At 43.6% G+C, this 22111-nt stretch overlaps 1 protein-coding gene across 2 annotated transcripts in view; it reads left to right on the top strand.

The window, feature by feature from the left end:
- The first annotated feature begins 2330 nt into the window (after window positions 1-2330).
- adcyap1r1a (adenylate cyclase activating polypeptide 1a (pituitary) receptor type I) overlaps window positions 2331-22111 on the top strand; it is a 61689-nt gene continuing 41908 nt past the window's right edge. For both annotated transcript variants that reach the window (XM_079500307.1, XM_079500306.1), the window contains exons 1-2: window positions 2331-2467; window positions 18159-18255. In XM_079500307.1, coding sequence (XP_079356433.1) covers window positions 2426-2467; window positions 18159-18255 — 139 coding nt within the window. In that variant the 5' untranslated portion in view covers window positions 2331-2425. The remainder of the gene's footprint in view (window positions 2468-18158; window positions 18256-22111) is intronic.

Raw genomic sequence — 22111 nt, 5'->3', positions numbered from 1 at the left:
TGGAACTCCCTTCTACATTCCTACTACAATACGTTGTGATGTTTCTATAACCATTATTATTGCTTACTCATCTGAAGAGAAAAGCTTGGTCACAAACTCACAACCTAAGACAGAGAGTGCTCTTCTGGAGGTGTCGGGCCGGGACATCCGTCAAATGTATTTCCCCCGGGGCGCTTTTAACTCAAATCTTTGCTTCTGGGGGGTCCCTGCCCTGGAACAACATATTTTCAGATGGGGGTCTGCGGCCAAATACAGATCATTCTGGGGGTTCTTCACATGAAAAAGGTTGAGCACCACTGACATAGAAACAGGATTTAGAAGACATTTCTTTTAGAATCGGCCTCAGTCCTAAATGGGTTCAAGGTAGTGAAAAACGGCTATTAGTTATCTGTTTTGCAGGCCCGGTTGAGTGTTTTGCTTATATTTGTCTGTGTGTGACTGTCTGGCTGCCTGACTGTCTGTCCATCCGTCCATCCGCCCGTCCGTCCGTCGATCTTTCGTCCTGTCAATCTTTCTGTCTTGTTAGTGTCTGTTAGTCTCTGCCCTGTCTGATGGGCGGTGTCCTATGTTACCCGTGTAAAGTAAGTAAGTACATTTACTCAAGCACTGTACTTAAGTACAATTTTGAGGTATTTGTACTTTACTTCAGTATTTCCAATTTCCAGTACTTTTACTTATACTTATTTGACATTTTTAGTTACTAGTTACTTTGTAGATTTTGATTAGAAAACATACATTAACCACTTCAATCCTACAATATATACATTTCGACCATTTGGAAATAGCAGATCTACAAGCTCACAATGCAGTTTCTCGTTTAGCTTAATAATTGCATTTGTTATTGCATGTACGATATGTGAGCAGTGCACACATGTGCTGCGAGTGTGTGTTTACATTTCTGTGTGTCTGATTGTGACGCTTCCTGTTTGTAGTGAAAGTGAATCATAGCGCTTTTGGGAACTAATGAGTCCACGTTCCACAACCCCCAAACCCCCAGAAGCTGTCCCGTTACCTCCCCTGTGTTCTGCAGGGCCTATTAGCAGGCCCTGTCTCACTACGGACGTGTGGCATTGACTAATTGGACCAGATCTGATTGATGCAGAGTCCTTAAAAACACATTTACGCACACGCAAAAGCCACATCCCAAGGTGTCGGAACTCATTAAGGATCACAAAATACAGTTTGACACGCGGCTGACTTTTTGCCGTCCTCATCATGTGCACATGGGGAGGCAATTCATAATGTCTTCCAAGTTTGCAGTTAACCACTTAAGCCTTTTTTTTAAATGGTGCATTTACAGTATATGTACAGTATATAGCACTTTTATCCAAAGGGATTGTGCATTGCATTCACACACACATTCATACACCGTTGAATGTGTGTGATGAACATGTATGATCATCACACACATTCATACACCGTTGAATGTGTGTGATGATCATGTATGATCAATGTGCGTTGATCATACTTTTGAAATGTTTTGTTTTCGGTGGCCTATAATGACATGGACCTTATAAAACAAGGCAAAATTCTTCCCTTTCCAATGCTGTGGGTGTGTGCGTATGCGCGCGTGTGTGAGCGTGTGCCATTATTAGGGCATCATGAAGGGGTTTATGCCCAAATTAATTTTTCAAAATGCTTTCATGGTGCTTGAAATTTTTATATTGCCATAATGCCATTAATAATAGATACTGCATGGCACATCACTACTGAATATTCACTCATTGATTTTTACCAGCCATGGAGATCTCTCCTCTCCAACAAATGCCTTTCCGCTGTTTTGTGCTTTATGAATTCATATTTATTCATAACAAGCAGTGTTTCTCCCCCCAAATGGATACGCATGCGGTATGAGCACATTCTGAAGAGCATTTAACCCATTCAGGCCTGACGTCGAAATTTAAAAAAAAAGTTTTCTAAATCATGACAATTTTCGGAAAGATTTGAGGCACATTTTAACGATTTTTCAAAAATAGCAGACCTACAAGTTCATAGCGCGCCACTCGGTGGCGCGCTATGAGCTTGTAGATCTGCTATTTTTCAATAGCTAAATTATAACAATGTTTAAAACACTGTCGCTAACGTGACATGGATGCGTTCCAGGTCTCAATGGATTAAGAGTCAACAGAAAACATGAACGTGAAAAAGAGAGAACCACTGTGTGTGCGTACGTGCGTGCGTGCGTGCGTGCGTGCGTGCGTGCGTGCGTGCGTGCGTGCGTGCGCTACTACTACAGCACAGGGCTGATGTTTGTGTGTCTTTTCAGAACCCTTGATGTTGAAGTACGTTGAAGCCACGGGGAGTGCTCGTGGACCATCCCTGTGAACACACAGTGTTTGTGTGTGTGTGCACGCGCGAGCACACACACACACTACAAACACCACCTCGTGGGTCTCCTTTCTGGGACTGATTCACCTCAGAGACAATGAGAGGATACCTCCTGGCTGTGATCCTTCTTCTGCCCCTGGTGAGTAAGCGATGCATGTGCGTACGTACGTGTGTGACTGTGTGTGACTGTGTGTGTGTGTGTGTGTGTGTGTGTGTGTGTGTGTGTGTGTGTGTGTGTGTGTGCCTGCGCGACGTGCGTGCGTGTGTGCGCGTGTGTGTGGATTGCAAAAGACAAATGCAAAAAAGTTGGCTGAACACTGTTCTGTCCCAGCTATTATGGGCAGAAACACTAAACACTGAACACTAAACACTGTTCTGCCTCAGCTATTATGGGCAGTCTGTCTATGTTTTTGTAGTAGTACCGATATGTCATAAAGGTGCCATCTTTTTTCCTCTGTGTGTTAACACCCTGAGCGCACAGGACGAAGTTCGCCCTTTCAATTAGTAACGCCCAGCGCTCAGGACGGAGATTGGGCTGGGAGCGCAAAATTTGATGTTATTTTCCGGTGGGACATCATCGAAAAGGTCCCCCCGCCCCCCAGGGGGTCCCCAGCTAAATCGCTTTATAATCGTGTTGTCGATCGCCTCGAGAGTGTTTTGGCTACATCAAGCTACTTCAGCCACATCCGGGATAACATAAATGTGCTCCGCTGCTATATTTTAATGCATATTTATTAATAAAATAAATATGCATTAAATAACCCCGGGCGTTCGGGGTGTTAATAAGCATGTTCAGCAGTTGTATCTGGACGGTTAGCTCAACCGTCTGGGCACCTAGGCTGCCGAGACGGCCTGACGGTTAGCTCAACCGTCTGGGCACCTAGGCTGCCGAGCCAGCCTGACGGTTAGCTCAACCGTCTGGGCACCTAGGCTGCCGAGCCAACCTGACGGTTAGCTCAACCGTCTGGGCACCTAGGCTGCTGAGCCAGCCTGACGGTTAGCTCAACCGTCTGGGCACCTAGGCTGCCGAGCCAGCCTGATGGCGTGCCGCGGGTTCAACTCCCGATCCCGGCGGCCTTTGCCGTGTGTCTTGCCCCCCCTCCCCCCATCTCTCCCCCCATTTCCTGTCAGATTACTTTCAACCTATCAATAAAGGCAGAATAAAGCCAAAAAAACATCTTTAAAAAAAAAGGCATACATGTTGGCATACACGTGAGTCCACTCCATGTCAGACGTTGTTATGAAACTATTTGGAGGAAGTAAAAGGAATGAAATTACCACCCAGTATGCTACATTGATGTCGTCGTCATCAAATGTAACAATTCCCACATCAGCTTCATGTCTTTTACTGACCACTTTGGAACAATAACACACAGCCAGGCTGACCAGAGAACTGCTTGTTCAGCTGCCCCGAGCCCCATTTCATTAGCACACTTTTGTGTGGAGAGACACTATATCAATTGTTCCCTCTTCAATATGGATATTATATACTAGGATTCATATTAGTACATTTTAAAATGTAGCCCATTCAAACCGGGAAGGTATGTGTTATTTTAACAAGCTCAAAACGCGGCATGAAGCCACGCATTTTGAGCTTGTAGATCTGCTACTTTTGCTATTTTTTTTATTAGAATCCGGAAAAGTAACAGTTTTGGACGTACCGTATGAAGTCTCCAGCCGACATGAGACGATAATCTAAACAAAGTGTGACATGAAGTCACGCAGTGTAAACAGGGCCTATACAATGGAGCTAGAGGTCTGAGCACTTCCTTTCTGACACAATAAGCCTGATTTTTTTAGTTTTTTTCTTTCAAACAGACCATGGTATACTGTATGCCAGGGTTCCCCAATTCATTTTCCTCTCGGGGGCCGACAAATTGGGTTTTTTATTTTTTCATTAATTATTTAAAAGTTGTTCTCAACCAGTGGTCCGGGGACCACCAGTGGTCCTTGAGGGGGTGCCCAGTTTGACATGTATAGGCAACTGACCCCCATTTAATGCCATTTATATCTGGGACACCCCCGAAAACAAAACAAAAAACATTTTTTTGAAATTCTTCCAGGGGCCACAAGGGGGCGCTCCACGGGCCGCAAATGGCCCGCGGGCCGCCTATTGGGGAACCCTGCTGTATGCTTTATATTAGGTTCAGCACTAATGTCAAGTATAGTATGAGTCACACCTATTCGGTTGACTCACTGCAACGTCAGGAATGCTATGAGTCATCATACCTTTTTTTCCCTCAGTTGACTGTTTTAGAAATACCAATAACGTGGACAAGATCAGTGGCTCTAAAACGTTCATTTCAAGGAGCCCCATAAGTCTGAGAGTGCACAACAATGGAATCAAATGGAACCCTATATCCATTTGCTAATGAATACCTTTACTTTTGCTACTTCAAGTAAATGTTGATGCCATTAATGTTGTACTTTACCTCAAATACATTTTGATCACCCAGACTTTTGCTCGTAACAGAGTATTGATGCTTTTACTTGAGTAAAAACATTTGATTACTTTAACCACCACCGGGTGTTGTTGGGGAAGCTGACGCTGTCACCGGGCCAGCTTTGAAGATCCCTCTGTGGCTTTGGAAGACGGGGTGGATTCTGGGACCATGACTCCCCTCGGATGGGGCCACGGGTCACTCATTATGGGGGTTCCTGGGACCATGACTCCCCTCGGATGGGGCCCAACGGGTCATTAGGGTGGTTCCTAGAACCATGACTCCCCTCGGATGGGGCCACGGTCACTCATTATGGGGGTTCCTGGGACCATGACTCCCCTCGGATGGGGACCAACGGGTCATTAGGGTGGTTCCTGGGACCATGACTCCCCTCGGATGGGGACCAACGGGTCATTAGGGTGGTTCCTGGGACCATGACTCCCCTCGGATGGGGACCAACGGGTCATTAGGGTGGTTCCTGGGACCATGACTCCCCTCAGATGGGGCCACGGGTCACTCATTATGGGGGTTCCTGGGACCATGACTCCCCTCGGATGGGGCCACGGGTCACTCATTATGGGGGTTCCTGGGACCATGACCCCCCTCGGATGGGGCCACGGGTCACTCATTATGGGGGTTCCTGGGACCATGACTCCCCTCGGATGGGGCCCAACGGGTCATTAGGGTGGTTCCTGGGACCATGACTCCCCTCAGATGGGGCCACGGGTCACTCATTATGGGGGTTCCTGGGACCCCCATAGGGTGCGAGCCGGTCACAATGCAGCACCACAATGCAGCACCACCCATGGTGATTCCGTTTGACCAGCTGCACCCTGCCTGTTCATAACATCCAACGGTACATCCAACGGTACAGGGGGTCCCGACCCGTCCCGTGTCATAGATTCAAAGGTGGAGAACCCATGCATATTTGTGTGTAATGGCGCTTGTGGCGGAGATCCGCTGTGTAGCCACTCAGTCTTTCTTCTCACTCTTTCCTTCAGCCACTGACAAGCTTGTCTCGGGCACCATACGGCCAAAATGGCGACGTATCACTCTATCGTTGGCCCTTTAAAATAGTTTTTCTGTTGAGGTCAGTGAGGATCTGCAGGGCAACTTGGACTGCCGTCTCTTCCACTGATCACGCAACCCATTTTAGGTGGGAAACCTTTTTGGTGTTTTAAACATTGTTATAATTTAGCTATTGAAAAATAGCAGATCTACAAGCTCATAGCGCGCCACCGAGTGGCGCGCTATGAGCTTGTAGGTCTGCTATTTTTGAAAGATCGTGAAAATGTGACGCAAATCTTTGAATATATTCTTTCAGAGCGAACATTTTTACTTTGCATCTGGAGGGTCCCTGGAACAACATATTTTCAGATGGGGGTCGGCGGCCAATTTCATATAATTCTGGGGGTCCTTGACATGAAATATTGAGAACCACTGACATAGAAACATGGGTTTTTCGAGAAAACTGTCAGGATTTAGAAGGCATTTTTAGAATCGTTCCCAGGTCAAAATGGGTTAAGCTGGGAGGCCAGATGTGCTTGGATGAGGCAAATCATCCGAGCACATCTGTTTCAAACGGTGCACCTCCAGTGGCACTGTCTGCTGTTTCTGGCTGCCGCCATTGATGAGATGATGTTGAGACGTGGGAGAGACGTTCTGATGATCCCGTAGTACGGCGGGATCCAGTGGGTTCCTTCCTTCCGTGCCTTTGTCTGTCTTTATTCCAGAGCTGCCATCTTGAATCCTGTGCACTTCCTGCACCAAATGTAACAGGCAGAGTGTTTTAGTCATTTAGTGACACAATAACTTAGCCAGAGAATAAGCTTTCATTTTTTTCTAGCAGTCCCTGTGCATGGCTACAGGATAATGATGCTTATTAGCAACAGAACACACACACACACACACACACACACACACACACACACACACACACACACACACACACACACACACACACACACACACACACACACACACACACACACACACAGCAGCGCTGTGGCCCCAAGGGAGCTTACTAACCAAAATGCATAGCTTCCATTCTCATAAACCCATTCCCTTAGGCCGGGCAAGCTGGAAACTCCGCCCACACCCACTGCCAACACACTACACAGTATTTTGGGAAAATAAACAGTACTAAGTTCTTAGTAAACAGTGTGATTTAGTAATTTGTACTGCACCATTCAGAGCATGAATCAATTACAAGGTAATGTGTGTGGCTTTTGTAGGAAACATCTGCCAGCTCCAGTCAAAAACAATGAACTTACCAACACTGTAAACATAGTTGGTTAGTTATTGCTTTTGTTAGCTGAGGCTTAACTTATGCAGCAGTAGTACCTGATCGTTGGCTGGTATAATATTTATTGCGACCGAAGGTCGCAGTTAACTATTTTTCGTCACTGAAAATCCCCATACTTGGGACGTTTTTCGTCACTCAAAATCCCCATACATGGGGAAAGCCTCCATATATTGTGCCCATGGGTCTCGTGACATCACTATGACATCATCATCCCCATACATGGGGAAAGCCTCCATATATTGTGCCCAGGTCTTGTGACATCACTATGACATCATCATCCCCATACATGGGGAAAGCCTCCATATATTGTGCCCATGGGTCTTGTGACATCACTATGACATCATCATCCCCATACATGGGGAAAGCCTCCATATATTGTGCCCAGGTCTTGTGGCATCTCTATGACATCATCAGCCTGCCGTTTTTTTATTTTTTTATTTTTTTCACTTTTGACTGATACCTGTCCATTTAAACTCTAGACGGGCCCGCCCCAAATTTAATTTGAGCAGCCGCACCTGGCAGCCGGCGAAAACTAGAGTTCTCAACAGGCCCGAATATTAAGGCCCCGGCTCTACCTGAGCTCTCATTAAACCCTGTACACTCAAGACACTGCCCCCGCTGCCACCCTTAGATCTCCATATATGAAGCTGACCTGTTCTGGCATTCCATATGTTGATCTGACCTCATCACACCCTGTACACTCAAGACACTGCCCCCGCTGCCACCCTTAGATCTCCATATATGAAGCTGACCTGTTCTGGCATTCCATATGTTGATCTGACCTCATCACACCCTGTACACTCAAGACACACTCCATATATGGCCAGTGCCCCTTGGTGTCCTCCACTAGCTCTAATTGGGACTAGAGCAAAGTGCCTTGCTCGAGGGTACCGTTTTTGAGCGATTGAGGCAAGAGAGGGACATTAATTTATTTCCCCTCGTGCAGCGTGACTCTCTCTCTTGCACCATCCAGTCACAAGCTCGCCTGCCCAACCTTAACCCATTTCGGGCGGGAACCCCTTTTTGTGTTTCAAGCATTATGTTATACTTTAGCTATTGAAAAATAGCATATCTACAAGATCATAGCGCGGCAAGCTTGTAGGTCTGCTATTTTTGAAAAATCATGAAAATGTGGTGCAAATCTTTGAATATAATATTCTTTCAGAGCGAACGTTTTTAACAAAAAAAATAGCTTCTGGGGGGTTCCTTGGAACAACATATTGTCAGATGGGGGTCGGCGGCGGTCTGGGGGTCCTTGACATCAAATATTGAGCACCACTGATATAGAAACATAGGTATTTCAGAAAACTGTCATGATTTAGAAGACATTTTTTTAAATGTCCATTTCTAAATGGGTTAAGGCTTCTGCCGTCTCGCAGTGCATGTGAAGTGTTTTTCTTTTTTCTGTTATAATGATTTTCTTTGCCCTTACAATGCAATTGACATACCACATTATTCCCAATTGTCCACCTTCTCGGCTGACGAGGCAGCCGGAGAACCGTCCGCGTCGTGTCGGCTGTCACTGTATGGCGAGCTTAGAGGTCGAGCGGATCTAATGGGATTTTTATTAGCTTGGGCTGGGCAGTGCGGCGGGCGGGACTGTGGCTGCGTTATGGTCCTCAGTCACACGTAGCCTTAGGGGGGAAGAGCGGCGGATGGCTGCTTTTACAAAATGGGTGGCTTATCTGGATGCCACATCTGTTGGCGAGAGAGGAAACAGAAGCAAATGACGAGTATGGAGGAGACTGTAAATAAAGCAGTCTAGGACCAGTGGTGGAAAGTAACCAAGTATATTTACTTAACCCATTTTGACCTGAGATCAGATTCTAAAAATGTCTGTTTGAAAATGACAGTTTTCTGAAAAAGCTATGTTTCTATGTCAGTCGTTCTGCTATTTTTCAATAGCTAAAGCATAACATAAGGCTAACACCAAAAGGGGTCCCCGCCCAAAATGGGCTTCAATTGAGTATTTCTTTAACAATTTTTCTTTAACTTTACTCCGGTACATCTCAGAGGCAAATATTGTACTTTTTACTCAAGTACGTTTTTTTTTGTTTATTAGTTACTAGTTACTACGTAGATTTTGAAAATTGCCAATCTACAAGCTCACAATGTGTCACGATGTGATGCATTGTGAGCTTGTAGATCTGCTATTTTCAAAAGATTTTAATACGTTGTTGTTTTTTTACATTTGAAAACTTTGTGACATGGGATATTCTGCAAGAGTTTCTACTGTTGGTACTTTAACCCATTTTGACCTGAGATCAGATTTTAAAAATGTCTTCTACATCCTGATAGTTTTCTGAAAAAGCTATGTTTCTATGTCAGTGGTTCTTCGATTTTTCAAAAATAGCAGACCTACAAGCTTGTAGCGCGCCACTCGGTGGCGCGCTATGAGCTTGTAGATCTGCTATTTTTCAACAGCTAAAGCATAACATAATGTTAACACCAAAAGGGGTTCCCGCCCAAAATGGGTTAAGTACATTTTACAATACTTTTGTACTTTCACTCAAGTGAATTTTTAATTTCCGGCCATTTACTTGTAACTGTGTATTTCTACATTGCAGTAGGCATTTGAGTACTTTTCCCACCACTGTGGCCCCTATTCCACCGGTTGGTTCCCAATGGGAACCGGTTCAGTTCTTTTTGGTTCTTAGTCCATGAGCCAGAGCGCCAAAATTGGAACGTTAAATTAATTATGAATTGAATGGCCAAAAGCATACCTATTAGATTGTTATCACCATGACACTTCCCCACTTGAGTACTTACACGAAGACAATGATTGATTGTATTACAAATTTTACATTTTTAAATATGCAAATGAGGCATTATGTAGGAAGATATGCAAAATAATAGAAAATATGAAAAAGCTACTATACTGTGGAAGGGTTATCATGTATTAATTTACTTGTATTGATCCTATAAACAATTGAACCCATTCTGGGCGGGAACCCCTTTTGGTGTTGCATTATGTAATACTTTAGCTATTGAAAAATAGCAGATCTACAAGCTCATAGCGCGGCACCGAGTGCCGCGCTACGAGCTTGTAGGTCTGCTATTTTTGAAGAATCGTGAAAAGTGACATGAAAGTGTTTGAGAACGACTGACGTAGAAACATAGCCTTTTCAAGAAAACAGTCAGGATTTAGAAGACATTTGCAGAATCGTTCCCAGGTCAAAATGGGTTAATATATAAGAACCAACAAGAACTGAACCGGTTCCCATTGGGAACCAACCGTTGGAAAGGGGTTCTGTGTGTAGGACAGACGAGGGAAAAAAGAGAATTAGAAAAGAAAGAGGATAGAGGTGAAAGGAGAGGTAGGGATGAACTCCAACGCATGTAGACACACATGGACGTCATCCAAGGAAGATAGCGTCCCTAGATTTACAATAAGATGGCCCGTAAATCAGCGTCGCAAATTATTCTGTGCGTTTGCTTTTTTTTTAACCCATTTAGGACGGGAACGCAACACTGTGTCTCTTTAGCGTTTAACCACTTTAGGCCTGACGTCGAAATGAAAAAAAAAGTCTTCTGAAAGAATATATATTCAAAGATTTGTGCCGCATTTTCATGATTTTTCAAAAAATAGCAGACCTACAAGCTCGTAGCGCGCCACTCGGTGGCGCGCTATGAGCTTATAGATCTGCTATTTTTCAATAGCTAAAGTATAACATAATGCTTAGTTAAAACACCAAAAGGGGTTCCCGTTCAAAATGGGTTAACCACTTTAGGCCTGAAATGTCTTCTAAATGATGACAATTTTCTGAAAAACCTCATGTTTCTGTATCAGTGGTGCTCAATATTTCATGCCAAGGACCCCAAAAATTATATGTAATTGGCCACCGACCCCCATCTGAAAATATGTTGTTCCAGGGATCTCTCAGAAGCAAAGATTTGAGTTAAAACGTTCGCTCTTTGATTTGAGCCACATTTTCAAGATTTTTCAAAAATAGCAGACCTACACTCTGTGCCGCGCTATGAGCTTGTAGATCTGCTATTTTTCAATAGCTACGGTATAATATAATGCTTGAAACACCAAAAGGGGTTCCTGTCAAGAATGGGTTAACCACTTTAACCATTATTTTAAACTTTAGCTGTTGAACAATAGCAGATCTATAGCACATGTACAAGCTCTTAGATCTGTTATTTTTTTTAAATCGTGAAAATATGGCGCAAATCTTTGAACATATTTTATTTCACAGTGAAAGTTTTTAACTCATCATCTTTGCTTCTGGGGGTCCCTGGAACAACATATTTTCAGATGGGGGTCAGCGGCCAATTACATATAATTTTTGGGGTCCTTAACATGAAATAGTTTGAGAATCACTTACATGGAAACATACGTTTTTCAGACAACTGTCAGGATCTAGAAGACATTTTGTAGAATCTGGTCTCAGGTCTAAATGTGTTAATATACGGAGTATGCAAGATCACAACAGTGGTGGACAGTGCTGGTTGATTTGTCAGCCACGGTGGTAAATTTCTTTAACTGAAGTGACATTTAAATACCATCCAGTGATTTGCGTATACACTTGTGCTGCCCTCTGTGGATAATTTCTACAGTGCTGAGCTGACCCATGATTTGTGATTCAGATGAGGAAAATGGTCTGGTCTTTCTATAGCTCCTTCATCCTTCAAGAGCTTTACAGTGTGCGACACACACACGCGCACACATGCACACACGCATCCACACACGCAGGCACGCACGCACACACGCACGCATCCACACACGCAGGCACAGGAGCAATTACGGGTGTCTCGTTTGGTCATTGTCGGAAGGTGTTGACAACATGAGTATCGGCAATTATGCAGCCGACGTGTCCCGATTTTTCACCAATTTCAATTTTCCCAACATATCAAACATAAAATAATAATTGCAGATATATATATAAGCTCAGAACATGTTGATTATTTAGCACTTTTTAACAGAATATCGGTCAACGTGTATCAGTAATCGGATGACTAGTACTCTCCGAAGGCTCTAGTCAGGCTCTAGTCAAACCCATGTCTGGTCTAGTATAGACTAGGAGAGATGATGGTTATGAACGTACAGTAGTACCATGACATACTGTATCTCATGGTCATGTAACCATAACAGCTGTTGACCTATCGTGTGCACTCTTCAGATATCAGTCTGGTGTTAGTCAGTGAGCTGCCCCCCCCACGTGGTGCTGTTGCTGATCACATCCCCAGATGTGAGTGCTGTAATAATGACTTGCATTTTTATATATCGCTTTTCCAAGTGCTCAAAGCGCTTTACGATGGTTCATTCATTACATACATTGGGAGCTGAAGCGGCGAACAGTCGACGCCAGCGTCCTCACTTCCCACACTCGCACACCGACGTCGGCAAGCTAGCACCGACCGACTCATTGGTGCCAATGTAGGGTTCAGTGTCTTGCCCAAGGACACTTCGACATGTGGACAGGAGGAGCCGGGATTCCGACCCACGGATCATTGGACGACCTGCTCGACCTGCTCTACCTCCTGGGGCGACTGTGGCTCAGGAGGTAGAGCAGGTCGTCCAATGATCCATGGGTCGGCGGTTCGAATCCCGGCTCCTCCTGTCTACATGTCGAAGTGTCCTTGGGCAAGATACTGAACCCCAAATTGCTCCCGATGTGCTGGTTGGTACCTTGCATGGCTTCCGCCACAATCGGTGTGTGAATGGGGGAAATGTAATGCACAATCTATGTAAAGGCCTTGGATAAAGGCGCTATATAAATGCACCATTTACCATTTACCTCCTAACAACGTTTTGGTCGTGTAGTACTACCTTTTGGTACTTGAAATATATTTTGGTGCCAATACTTTCGTCCTTTTACTCAAGTAAATTTGGATTACCAGGCTTTTTATACACGGTATATAAAAAAAAGTTGTACTTTTTCTCCATCACTGCATGGGTGTTGTTGTGTGTTGGTGATGTTATCGGGAGCCTGGTGTGCTTTGCAGACGCCCAACTGTGTTTCCACTCGATGGCTCTTCAGTGTGGAGTGTGTGTGACAGAGCACAGCTGGAGCGCCGACAACATGCCAGACACTCCTACAGCACGGCAGAACAACAGCACATATACTAACTGGACACACCCGACCAGCTGCTCACACTTTAGCCCATTCAGGCCTGACGTCGACATTTAAAAAAAATGTTTTCTAAATCATGACAATTTTCTGAAAGATTTGAGGCACATTTTAACGATTTTTCAAAAATAGCAGACCTACAAGTTCATAGCGCGGCACTCGGTGCCGCGCTATGAGCTTGTAGATCTGCTATTTTTCAATAGCTAAATTATAACATAATGTTTAAAACACCAAAAGGGGTTCCCGCCCAAAATGGGTTAGGAATGTGTGTGTGTGTGTGTGTGTTTGCGTCTCACGTGCACTGCACATTGTATGCATTGTGCATATGTTGATACATACTGTACTTTACTGTACATGCACGCTCAACTGAACGTAGCATATCGTTGCTGTCGGGCTGAATGAAACCTCCTTAACTTTTTGTGTATTTTTATTAAATTAACGTTCCTACTTGATCAAATAAAATAAATGGTAAATGGTGCATTTATATAGCGCCTTTATCCAAGGCGCTTTACATAGATTGTGCATTACATTCACCCATTCATACACCGATTGCGGCGGAAGCCATGCAAGGTACCAACCAGCACATCGGGAGCAATTTGGGGTTCAGTGTCTTGCCCAAGGACATTTCGACATGTAGACAGGAGGAGCCGGGATTTGAACCGCTGACCCATGGATCATTGGATGACCTGCTCTACCTCCTGCGTCACACACAACAATCCAAAGTTGCAGATCTACAAACTCGAAGCGTGGCGCGAAATGACGCGTTCCGAGCATGTCGATCTGCTACTTTTGCTATTTTTTAATTTGAATTCTGAAAAGTAGAAGTTTTGGACATATGAAGTTTCCACCGGACAGAGACTATATTTGGTTGCTTGATGACGTTTCGTGCGTGCGTGCGTGAGTGTGTGCGTGCGTGCGTGCGTGCGTGCGTGCGTGCGTGCGTGCGTGCGTGCGCTTGGCAATGAGAGCGCCTATGAAAACCAGTTGTATTCCGTCTAATAAAACGGACAGTATGTACTGTAACATGTCATCCAGGCTGCAAAGAGAGGCTGCAAACAAAATAATAAATTATCGTACTTAAGTTCTACATGTCCGTGTCTGATCCTGTGCCAGACAGATGAGACCCATCACTGTACAGCTCTGGCTCTATAGCTGTTTCTGCCGGCTGCTTAGCAACATCTCCATCTTTACTGAACACAAAGAGCTCTTTCTAACAAAGGCTGGTGCTTTCTATTATAAATGCACCATTTACACAACCATTATGTTATGCCATTTATAAGACTAGACCTGTACGTGCCCATCGGCTACTGGCCTACTTGAGAACGATGCAACTTGGGAACCTAATTATACCCGTTGTCAACTTGTCATAGCACCCGTTTTAACTGTCTGTCTGTGTCCCACATGGAGATGGAGATCTCTGTATCTGCCTGTGTCTGAAGAGGGCAAATTGACTGACTGGAACGTGTGTGTCGAATATGAAGTCGGTGGGCCAAACGGTTCTCGAGTTACGTGCATTACAACCGTAGACGCAGAGATGTGCCACATTTATAGTAGGGTACCAGATGGTTAATATCAACAACACAAAACACTTTTTATGTGCATTCAACGTAAAAAATCGTTTTGAGTTGTGCTAGTGTGAGAAACCATAATATTGCATGGAATGTGCGTTTCAAATGGTGCAAAGATAGACATTTGACACCCATCATTTGACACTCATTTTCGGACAGTTAAGACCCTATAAAAGCCAAAACGGCAAAAAAAGAAACTATTTTAGTACAAAAATCATACGGGAGCTGTTTGTTTTTTTTGCCTCGTACCACACTAATACCTTTGGTTGCTTTTGTAGGCCAGCATCAGTGTTTTGTATACGAGGGAGTGGAGAAGGGGGGAGACATGATAATTTTGGCCGGTGTGCACCGTGTGTATTCTGGGGAATCTCTACTGTGGAATCCCTCGGTGGTGGTGTGACGATCCGTGGAGGCCCGCCGCCTGTTCATATCAGTGGACACCGATAGAGAGAGATGAGTCAGCCAGGGCTCACAGAGCTGGACAACATTATATACATGCTACAGGCAGCGGTGGACGGTAACAAAGCATGATTACTGGAGTACCGTACTCTAGAGGACATTTCTCATTATCTGCACTTCAATTGAGTATTCCTTCCACTATGTTTCAACGACCAGGGGATGCATCAAGTGCATCAAGCTGTGCTTCACGCTACAGAAACAGGAGATACGTTAGGCTGCTGACCAAATGGGCCATATCATATGGCTCCAAACATACTCACTCTGGGAGTCTTTCATGAGAGGAAGTATGTGTGCACGCACGGACGCGCGCACACACATCATCATTTTTCGACCGCGGTCGAGATCATGGATTTCACAATGCCACGCCAGACTTTCCGGTCCTTCATTGCCATCCCCAGTTCCTGCTTACTGATGCATGTGTCCCTAGCGATCGACAGTGTTCTACCTCTGGTCTGCTTTGAGGCAGGACTCCAGAGAAGAAGGGAAGATATAACCTCATTGTCATCTCTGTAGCAGTGGCCGGCAAACTGTGTTCTTCTGGATCGGACTAGTGAAGAAACATGGGGAAGGTTGCCGTATATTAGATTAGTCGATGGGTGTCTCCTCCAAGACAGATTTTGCGCTCTCATTAGAAGGCGGGTGTAAGTGCCATCCAACCATTTCTCTAATTTCATTGAAAGTGTCCATGTCTCTGATCCATAGAGTAGAATCGGCTCAATGGTCGTCCTAAATATTTTTACTTAGTTGTAACATCTTACTAAGCTGGGATGACCAGATCTTATGCATGTCATTGCAGGCTGACCAGGCCATCACATACACACACACACACACACACACACACACACACACACACACACACACACACACACACACACACACACACACACGAGAATCTCCCATTGGAGATTCAAAACATGGCAGAGGGAGTGAAACGTGGAGGAGGGAGAACAAGAAAAAGAGAAATAATAACTATGTCAGAAAAGGATGGATGATGATGGCTGAAGGTGTGTTCCACAGAGAGTGAGCGGAAGAGAGTTATACTGTGGTGGTGAGCCTGAGAGCTGTTGATGGAAAACACTGATAAATATGCCCCCCCTACTACTGCAGATGGGTAAATGTTTCCCCTGACTGCCGCACTGGACTGACGTCTGTCTGTCTGTCTGTCTGTCTGTCTGTCTGTCTGTCTGTCTGTCTGTCTGTCACACCACATAGTCTGTCAGTCCCTGTCTCCACTCTACAGTGGACATTATTAAGAATTGCCTTAAAAACATTTCTTTTTTAACAAGCTTTTGTGGATGGTTCATCTTGAACATACTAACTTAACTTACCTATTGATTTATGATGTATTTCTGACGCTTGTATTGTGGTTTTGTTTGAGTTGAATTGTACAGCAATATTTTTTTTATCTGCTTTGCTTGCTTCTGTTCTGTATTTTTATTGCATGTAAAGCACAGAGAGCTCTCTGTGAAAGGTGCTATATAAATAACATATGCTTACTTACAGAACACCATTCTGCACCGTGGAATATATCTACATGTATTTATCATATGCTCATTTATCTATAAATGTGTACACATATTTAACACTTTATTTCAGACCAAAGTCGGACGTAATTTACGCATCCTACCTGGGGGGTTTCTTTCCCCCCATTCTGATTTCCCATAGACGTGTTTAATATTGTGGCATCTAAGAACCAGAGCCACAGACTAAGACAGAGTTACGACATTGAGGGGGCAGAAAGCAGCCCGGCCACGTGGTTCATGTACTCGCGGCGAGCCCATAGACTCCAATGCATTCCGTAAACTTCCGGTTGTCCCCTTTCAATAGAAGTCTATGTAGAAGAGCCTGCTGGCCCCATGAAGTGAACGGAGTTGTCGTAACTCTGTCTTAGGGCCGATTCATACTCCTATTTTACCGCTGTAGTGCCGAAATGATTTTGGCTCTTTTCAGTAGCACCGAAGAACCTCAAATGACGTCACATTGTAGGCTCTACAGAGCCGAACCGACTTTTGAATCGCGCCTTACTCTATGGCTCTGCTAAGAACTAGCCTGGTTAACAGATCACATTTCATTCCAATCTGAAAGTAATGGAATGTGATTTCAAGGGGGAGTGGCTATAACCAGGCTATAATAAACGAGTTAGCCCGGCGGTTGGACTCATATGAACCACAGCATGACGGTGAGAAAATGCTGTTCATTTCATTTTTGCCAGAAACAGAACAGTATCCAATATGAGTGACTGACTATCGTAAGCCAACTCCCTGACAATGGCTCCGGGACGATTAGTTTAAATTTTGGACCACAATGCTTATATGAGACGATTCGAAGATGACTCAAGGTTGTTTTTCCATATACTGTAGAGTAAAACGTCCGTGACCCAGGGTATGAGCGAGTGATGTCAGGACTATACGGAAAAGAAATCCCCGTTCATTTTCCTCATAGACTTTTCAGAAAGTATTTATTTAAAGACGTTTACGCCGCGGACAAAGCCAACTGTTGTCGTGACAAATCATGACAACAAACACAATTGTTCGGGCTGAACAAATAATTAGAAAGAAGAAGAAGGCAGGTTACAACACTTTTTTTGTTGTTTTTCTTCTTTGTAATTATTTGTTTGGTCCAAAATATTGTGTTTGTTGTCATGATTTGTCGCGACAAGTGTTGGCTTCGTACGACGCTTATAAGGTCTTTAAATAAATACGTTTTGAAATGTCTATGGGAAAAATGCATTGGAAACTATTTCCTGGGCCTGGCGTCGTCTATAGCAGATCTACAAGCTCACAAAATACATTATAGAGCTTTACTGCTTAAATTACTTCAGAGAGTACAGTAACTAAAGTGTGTGTGTGTGTGTGTGTGTGTGTGTGTGTGTGTGTGTGTGTGTGTGTGTGTGTGTGTGTGTGTGTGTGTGTGTGTGTGTGTGTGTGTGTGTGTGTGTGTGTGTGTGTGTGTGTGCGCGTGCGTGCGTGCATTGACACAGGTGGCCCCCGAGTCGGACCACTGCGTCATCAAGCGTGAACATGAGAAATGCATGGAGAGGATCACACTGCATGAGTCCACCAATGAGGACGAACTGGGTAAGTGCATTCCACGTGCATGTCATGGTCTGGCTCTCTCTCTACCTGTCTATTTCTGTCTTTCTGTATCTCTACCTCTCTATTTCTCTATTTCTGTATCTCTCTACCTGTCTATTTCTGTATCTCTCTACCTGTCTATTTCTGTATCTCTCTACCTGTCTATTTCTGTCTTTCTGTATCTCTACCTCTCTATTTCTCTATTTCTGTATCTCTCTACCTGTCTATTTCTTTATCTCTCTACCTGTCTATTTCTGTATCTCTCTACCTGTCTATTTCTCTCTTTCTGTATCTCTACCTGTCTATTTCTCTCTTTCTGTATCTCTCTACCTGTCTATTTCTGTATCTCTCTACCTGTCTATTTCTGTATCTCTCTACCTGTCTATTTCTGTATCTCTCTACCTGTCTATTTCTCTCTTTCTGTATCTCTACCTGTCTATTTCTCTCTTTCTTTATCTCTCTACCTGTCTATTTCTGTATCTCTCTACCTGTCTATTTCTCTCTTTCTGTATCTCTACCTGTCTATTTCTCTCTTTCTGTATCTCTCTACCTGTCTATTTCTGTATCTCTCTACCTGTCTATTTCTCTCTTTCTGTATCTCTACCTGTCTATTTCTCTCTTTCTGTATCTCTCTACCTGTCTATTTCTGTATCTCTCTACCTGTCTATTTCTGTATCTCTCTACCTGTCTATTTCTCTCTTTCTGTATCTCTACCTGTCTATTTCTCTCTTTCTGTATCTCTCTACCTGTCTATTTCTGTATCTCTCTACCTGTCTATTTCTCTCTTTCTGTATCTCTACCTGTCTATTTCTCTCTTTCTGTATCTCTACCTGTCTATTTCTGTATCTCTCTACCTGTCTATTTCTCTCTTTCTGTATCTCTACCTGTCTATTTCTCTCTTTCTGTATCTCTACCTGTCTATGTCTCTCTTTCTGTATCTCTACCTGTCTATGTCTCTCTTTCTGTATCTCTACCTGTCTGTTTCTCTCTTTCTGTATCTCTACCTGTCTATGTCTCTCTTTCTGTATCTCTACCTGTCTGTTTCTCTCTTTCTGTATCTCTACCTGTCTATTTCTCTCTTTCTGTATCTCTCTACCTGTCTATGTCTCTCTTTCTGTATCTCTACCTGTCTATGTCTCTCTTTCTGTATCTCTACCTGTCTATGTCTCTCTTTCTGTATCTCTCTACCTGTCTATGTCTCTCTTTCTGTATCTCTACCTGTCTATGTCTCTCTTTCTGTATCTCTACCTGTCTCTTTCTCTCTTTCTGTATCTCTACCTGTCTATTTCTCTCTTTCTGTATCTCTACCTGTCTATTTCTCTCTTTCTGTATCTCTACCTGTCTATTTCTCTCTTTCTGTATCTCTCTACCTGTCTATTTCTCTCTTTCTGTATCTCTCTACCTGTCTATTTCTCTCTTTCTGTATCTCTCTACCTGTCTATGTCTCTCTTTCTGTATCTCTACCTGTCTATTTCTCTCTTTCTGTATCTCTCTACCTGTCTCTTTCTCTCTTTCTGTATCTCTACCTGTCTATTTCTCTCTTTCTGTATCTCTCTACCTGTCTATTTCTCTCTTTCTGTATCTCTCTACCTGTCTATTTCTCTCTTTCTGTATCTCTACCTGTCTATTTCTCTCTTTCTGTATCTCTCTACCTGTCTATTTCTCTCTTTCTGTATCTCTCTACCTGTCTATTTCTCTCTTTCTGTATCTGTCCGTCTGCTCATTTCTGTCTGTCTCTCCACTTTGACCACTCCCACTCTGGGTACACTGTCGCGTCAAGAAACGCCTAGTCCAGCCTAGGGCTTTAAGCAACTAGTCGACTATTCAACTAGTCGACTAGTAAGTTCACGTTTTTGTAGGCCTCAAGATCAGCTAGATTATAGTTATAGTCACCAATGTACACAGTTTTTAAACTATTTACTATTATTTAAAAAATAAAGCAAAGTTGTTGTTTTTTTATCTTACATAATAGGTACTTAAACAACTAGTCGACTAGTCCAGGGGTTCTCAACCCGTAATTATTTTGGGGGGTCCCCAAATTATTTAAAAAAAAATGTTTTTGTTTTTTTTTGCAACTGAATGGCTGGGAAATGGAAATTAAGAGAGATGTCGCGAGACATGGCCAAAGCATTTCCGGGGGTCCCCAGCCAAAAAACGTTGAGAAACCCTGGACTAGTCGACTAGGAAACTAGTAAAAATCACACCTGTGTGAACTGAGTGGTGCAACTACACATGTATTGTTATAGTTACTGTGTTAATGTGACGTCACATACTAACCATAGCAACCATGCTCGTTTTTTGGGTTGCTAACCATAGCAACCATGCTCGTTTTTTTGGTACGAACAAACACGGGTACACGGGTACAAAGCCAGTTGTTGGAGTGGTTTGCACCACTCAAAAATCACTAGAAGTGAAAGGCCTAGTCCAGGCATCTCTTCCTGGTTTTTAGACAGCTGGTGGATGGAATTGACGCTCACGCGCGGCTTCAACTTGTAGCGTCGGCAAAGCGTTTCCGTTTCTGTCCCCTGCGTATACCTTGGCGTTTCGGGTTTGTCATTTTGTATTACTGAAGAGATTGCATTCTTGGACTTCCTGATTTCTGCTTCGTGCAGCTGAAAGGTTTTTGCGTTTTGGACTTCTGTTTTACTGCTTTGCAACTACTAACTACTAGCCTACTTAATTTGTAAGCTTGACTTTGTGTAACAATCCAGTTAATTTGACCTCTCTGCATGTGGCTCTGCATTTGTGTTCAGTCATTCTGCAAACTGTGACAGTGCATGCATTTATTGCATTCATAACTTGCCTTAATAACATGTGCATGCATTGGATGTGGAGGCACACGTGAACCTGTGTATCATAGATAGATTCATGTAGCAAACGTGATACAAATATGGGTCCTTTTTTTCTTTACACTTTACCACGCGGCCCAATTAACAGCCCAACAGTAAACTCTTGTCTAAAACTGGACCCCAAAGGCTTGTTTTTCAGCAGGGATTCACAGTTAAAGTAACACTCTGGATTTGACTGTGCAAAGAAAGATGTCTTGCTGCGCTACATTCATTCAGTGTGCTCACGTACTCTCATCCAGCACTGGAGAAGCCATGCATGGGTGGACTACGGTTTTCTTTAGCGATGTCTGTATACAGGCCAGGCCATCCGCTGAGGGTGTATATAGGCCTATCTCACAGCCCCCTTTCCACGCCCACTTCCGGTAGATTGTGGTGTCATTTAACATTAGGCATTTACACTTTTCCTAATGTTAAAATGTCAAAGACTGATAATAATATGAAGAAAACACAATGGTATAACAACTCAAATAAGTAGAATAAACCTTACATTTACAAAACGGTAGTTTGTGGCTTGTGAAAATACCTCTTTTAACATGGAAGCCTATGGACCGCAAAAAAAAAAACCCCACTAGCTCAAAAAGGGGGCGGGGAAATGCTGTGAGATAGGCCTATTAGAAAGTCGCCTGATGGACTGCGTCTCCCAGCCTGCACTCTGACTCATGACCAGTGTTGGGCAGTAAGAAGTTACTGTATTAGTTTTCGTCGACTAATACTATGACGAAAAATGTTCGTCGACTACCTTTTTTCACTGACAAAAACGACATAAAAACGAAATAAAAATGATGATGATGCCATGATGACTAAAACTATGACTAAATATACTGACAATTTCGTCAACAAATAAAAACTAGACTAAAATGTTAGGAAGGGACTAGTGGACAAGAGATCCAGTATAAGTCATTTTACACGTGGTTGCATGCTGAAAATAGCCGATCTACAAGCTCAGCGCAACGTGTTGTGAGCTTGTAGATCGGCTATTTTCAGCAAGTGTAATTAAGTCATTAAGTCAT

The sequence above is a fragment of the Electrona antarctica genome (genome assembly GCF_951216825.1).
Source record: "Electrona antarctica genome assembly, chromosome: 1".
In the NCBI taxonomy this organism is placed as follows: Eukaryota; Metazoa; Chordata; class Actinopteri; order Myctophiformes; family Myctophidae; genus Electrona; species Electrona antarctica.
The sequence above is the reverse complement of the archived record's forward strand: the minus strand, read 5'-3'. Positions and strand labels throughout refer to the sequence as shown.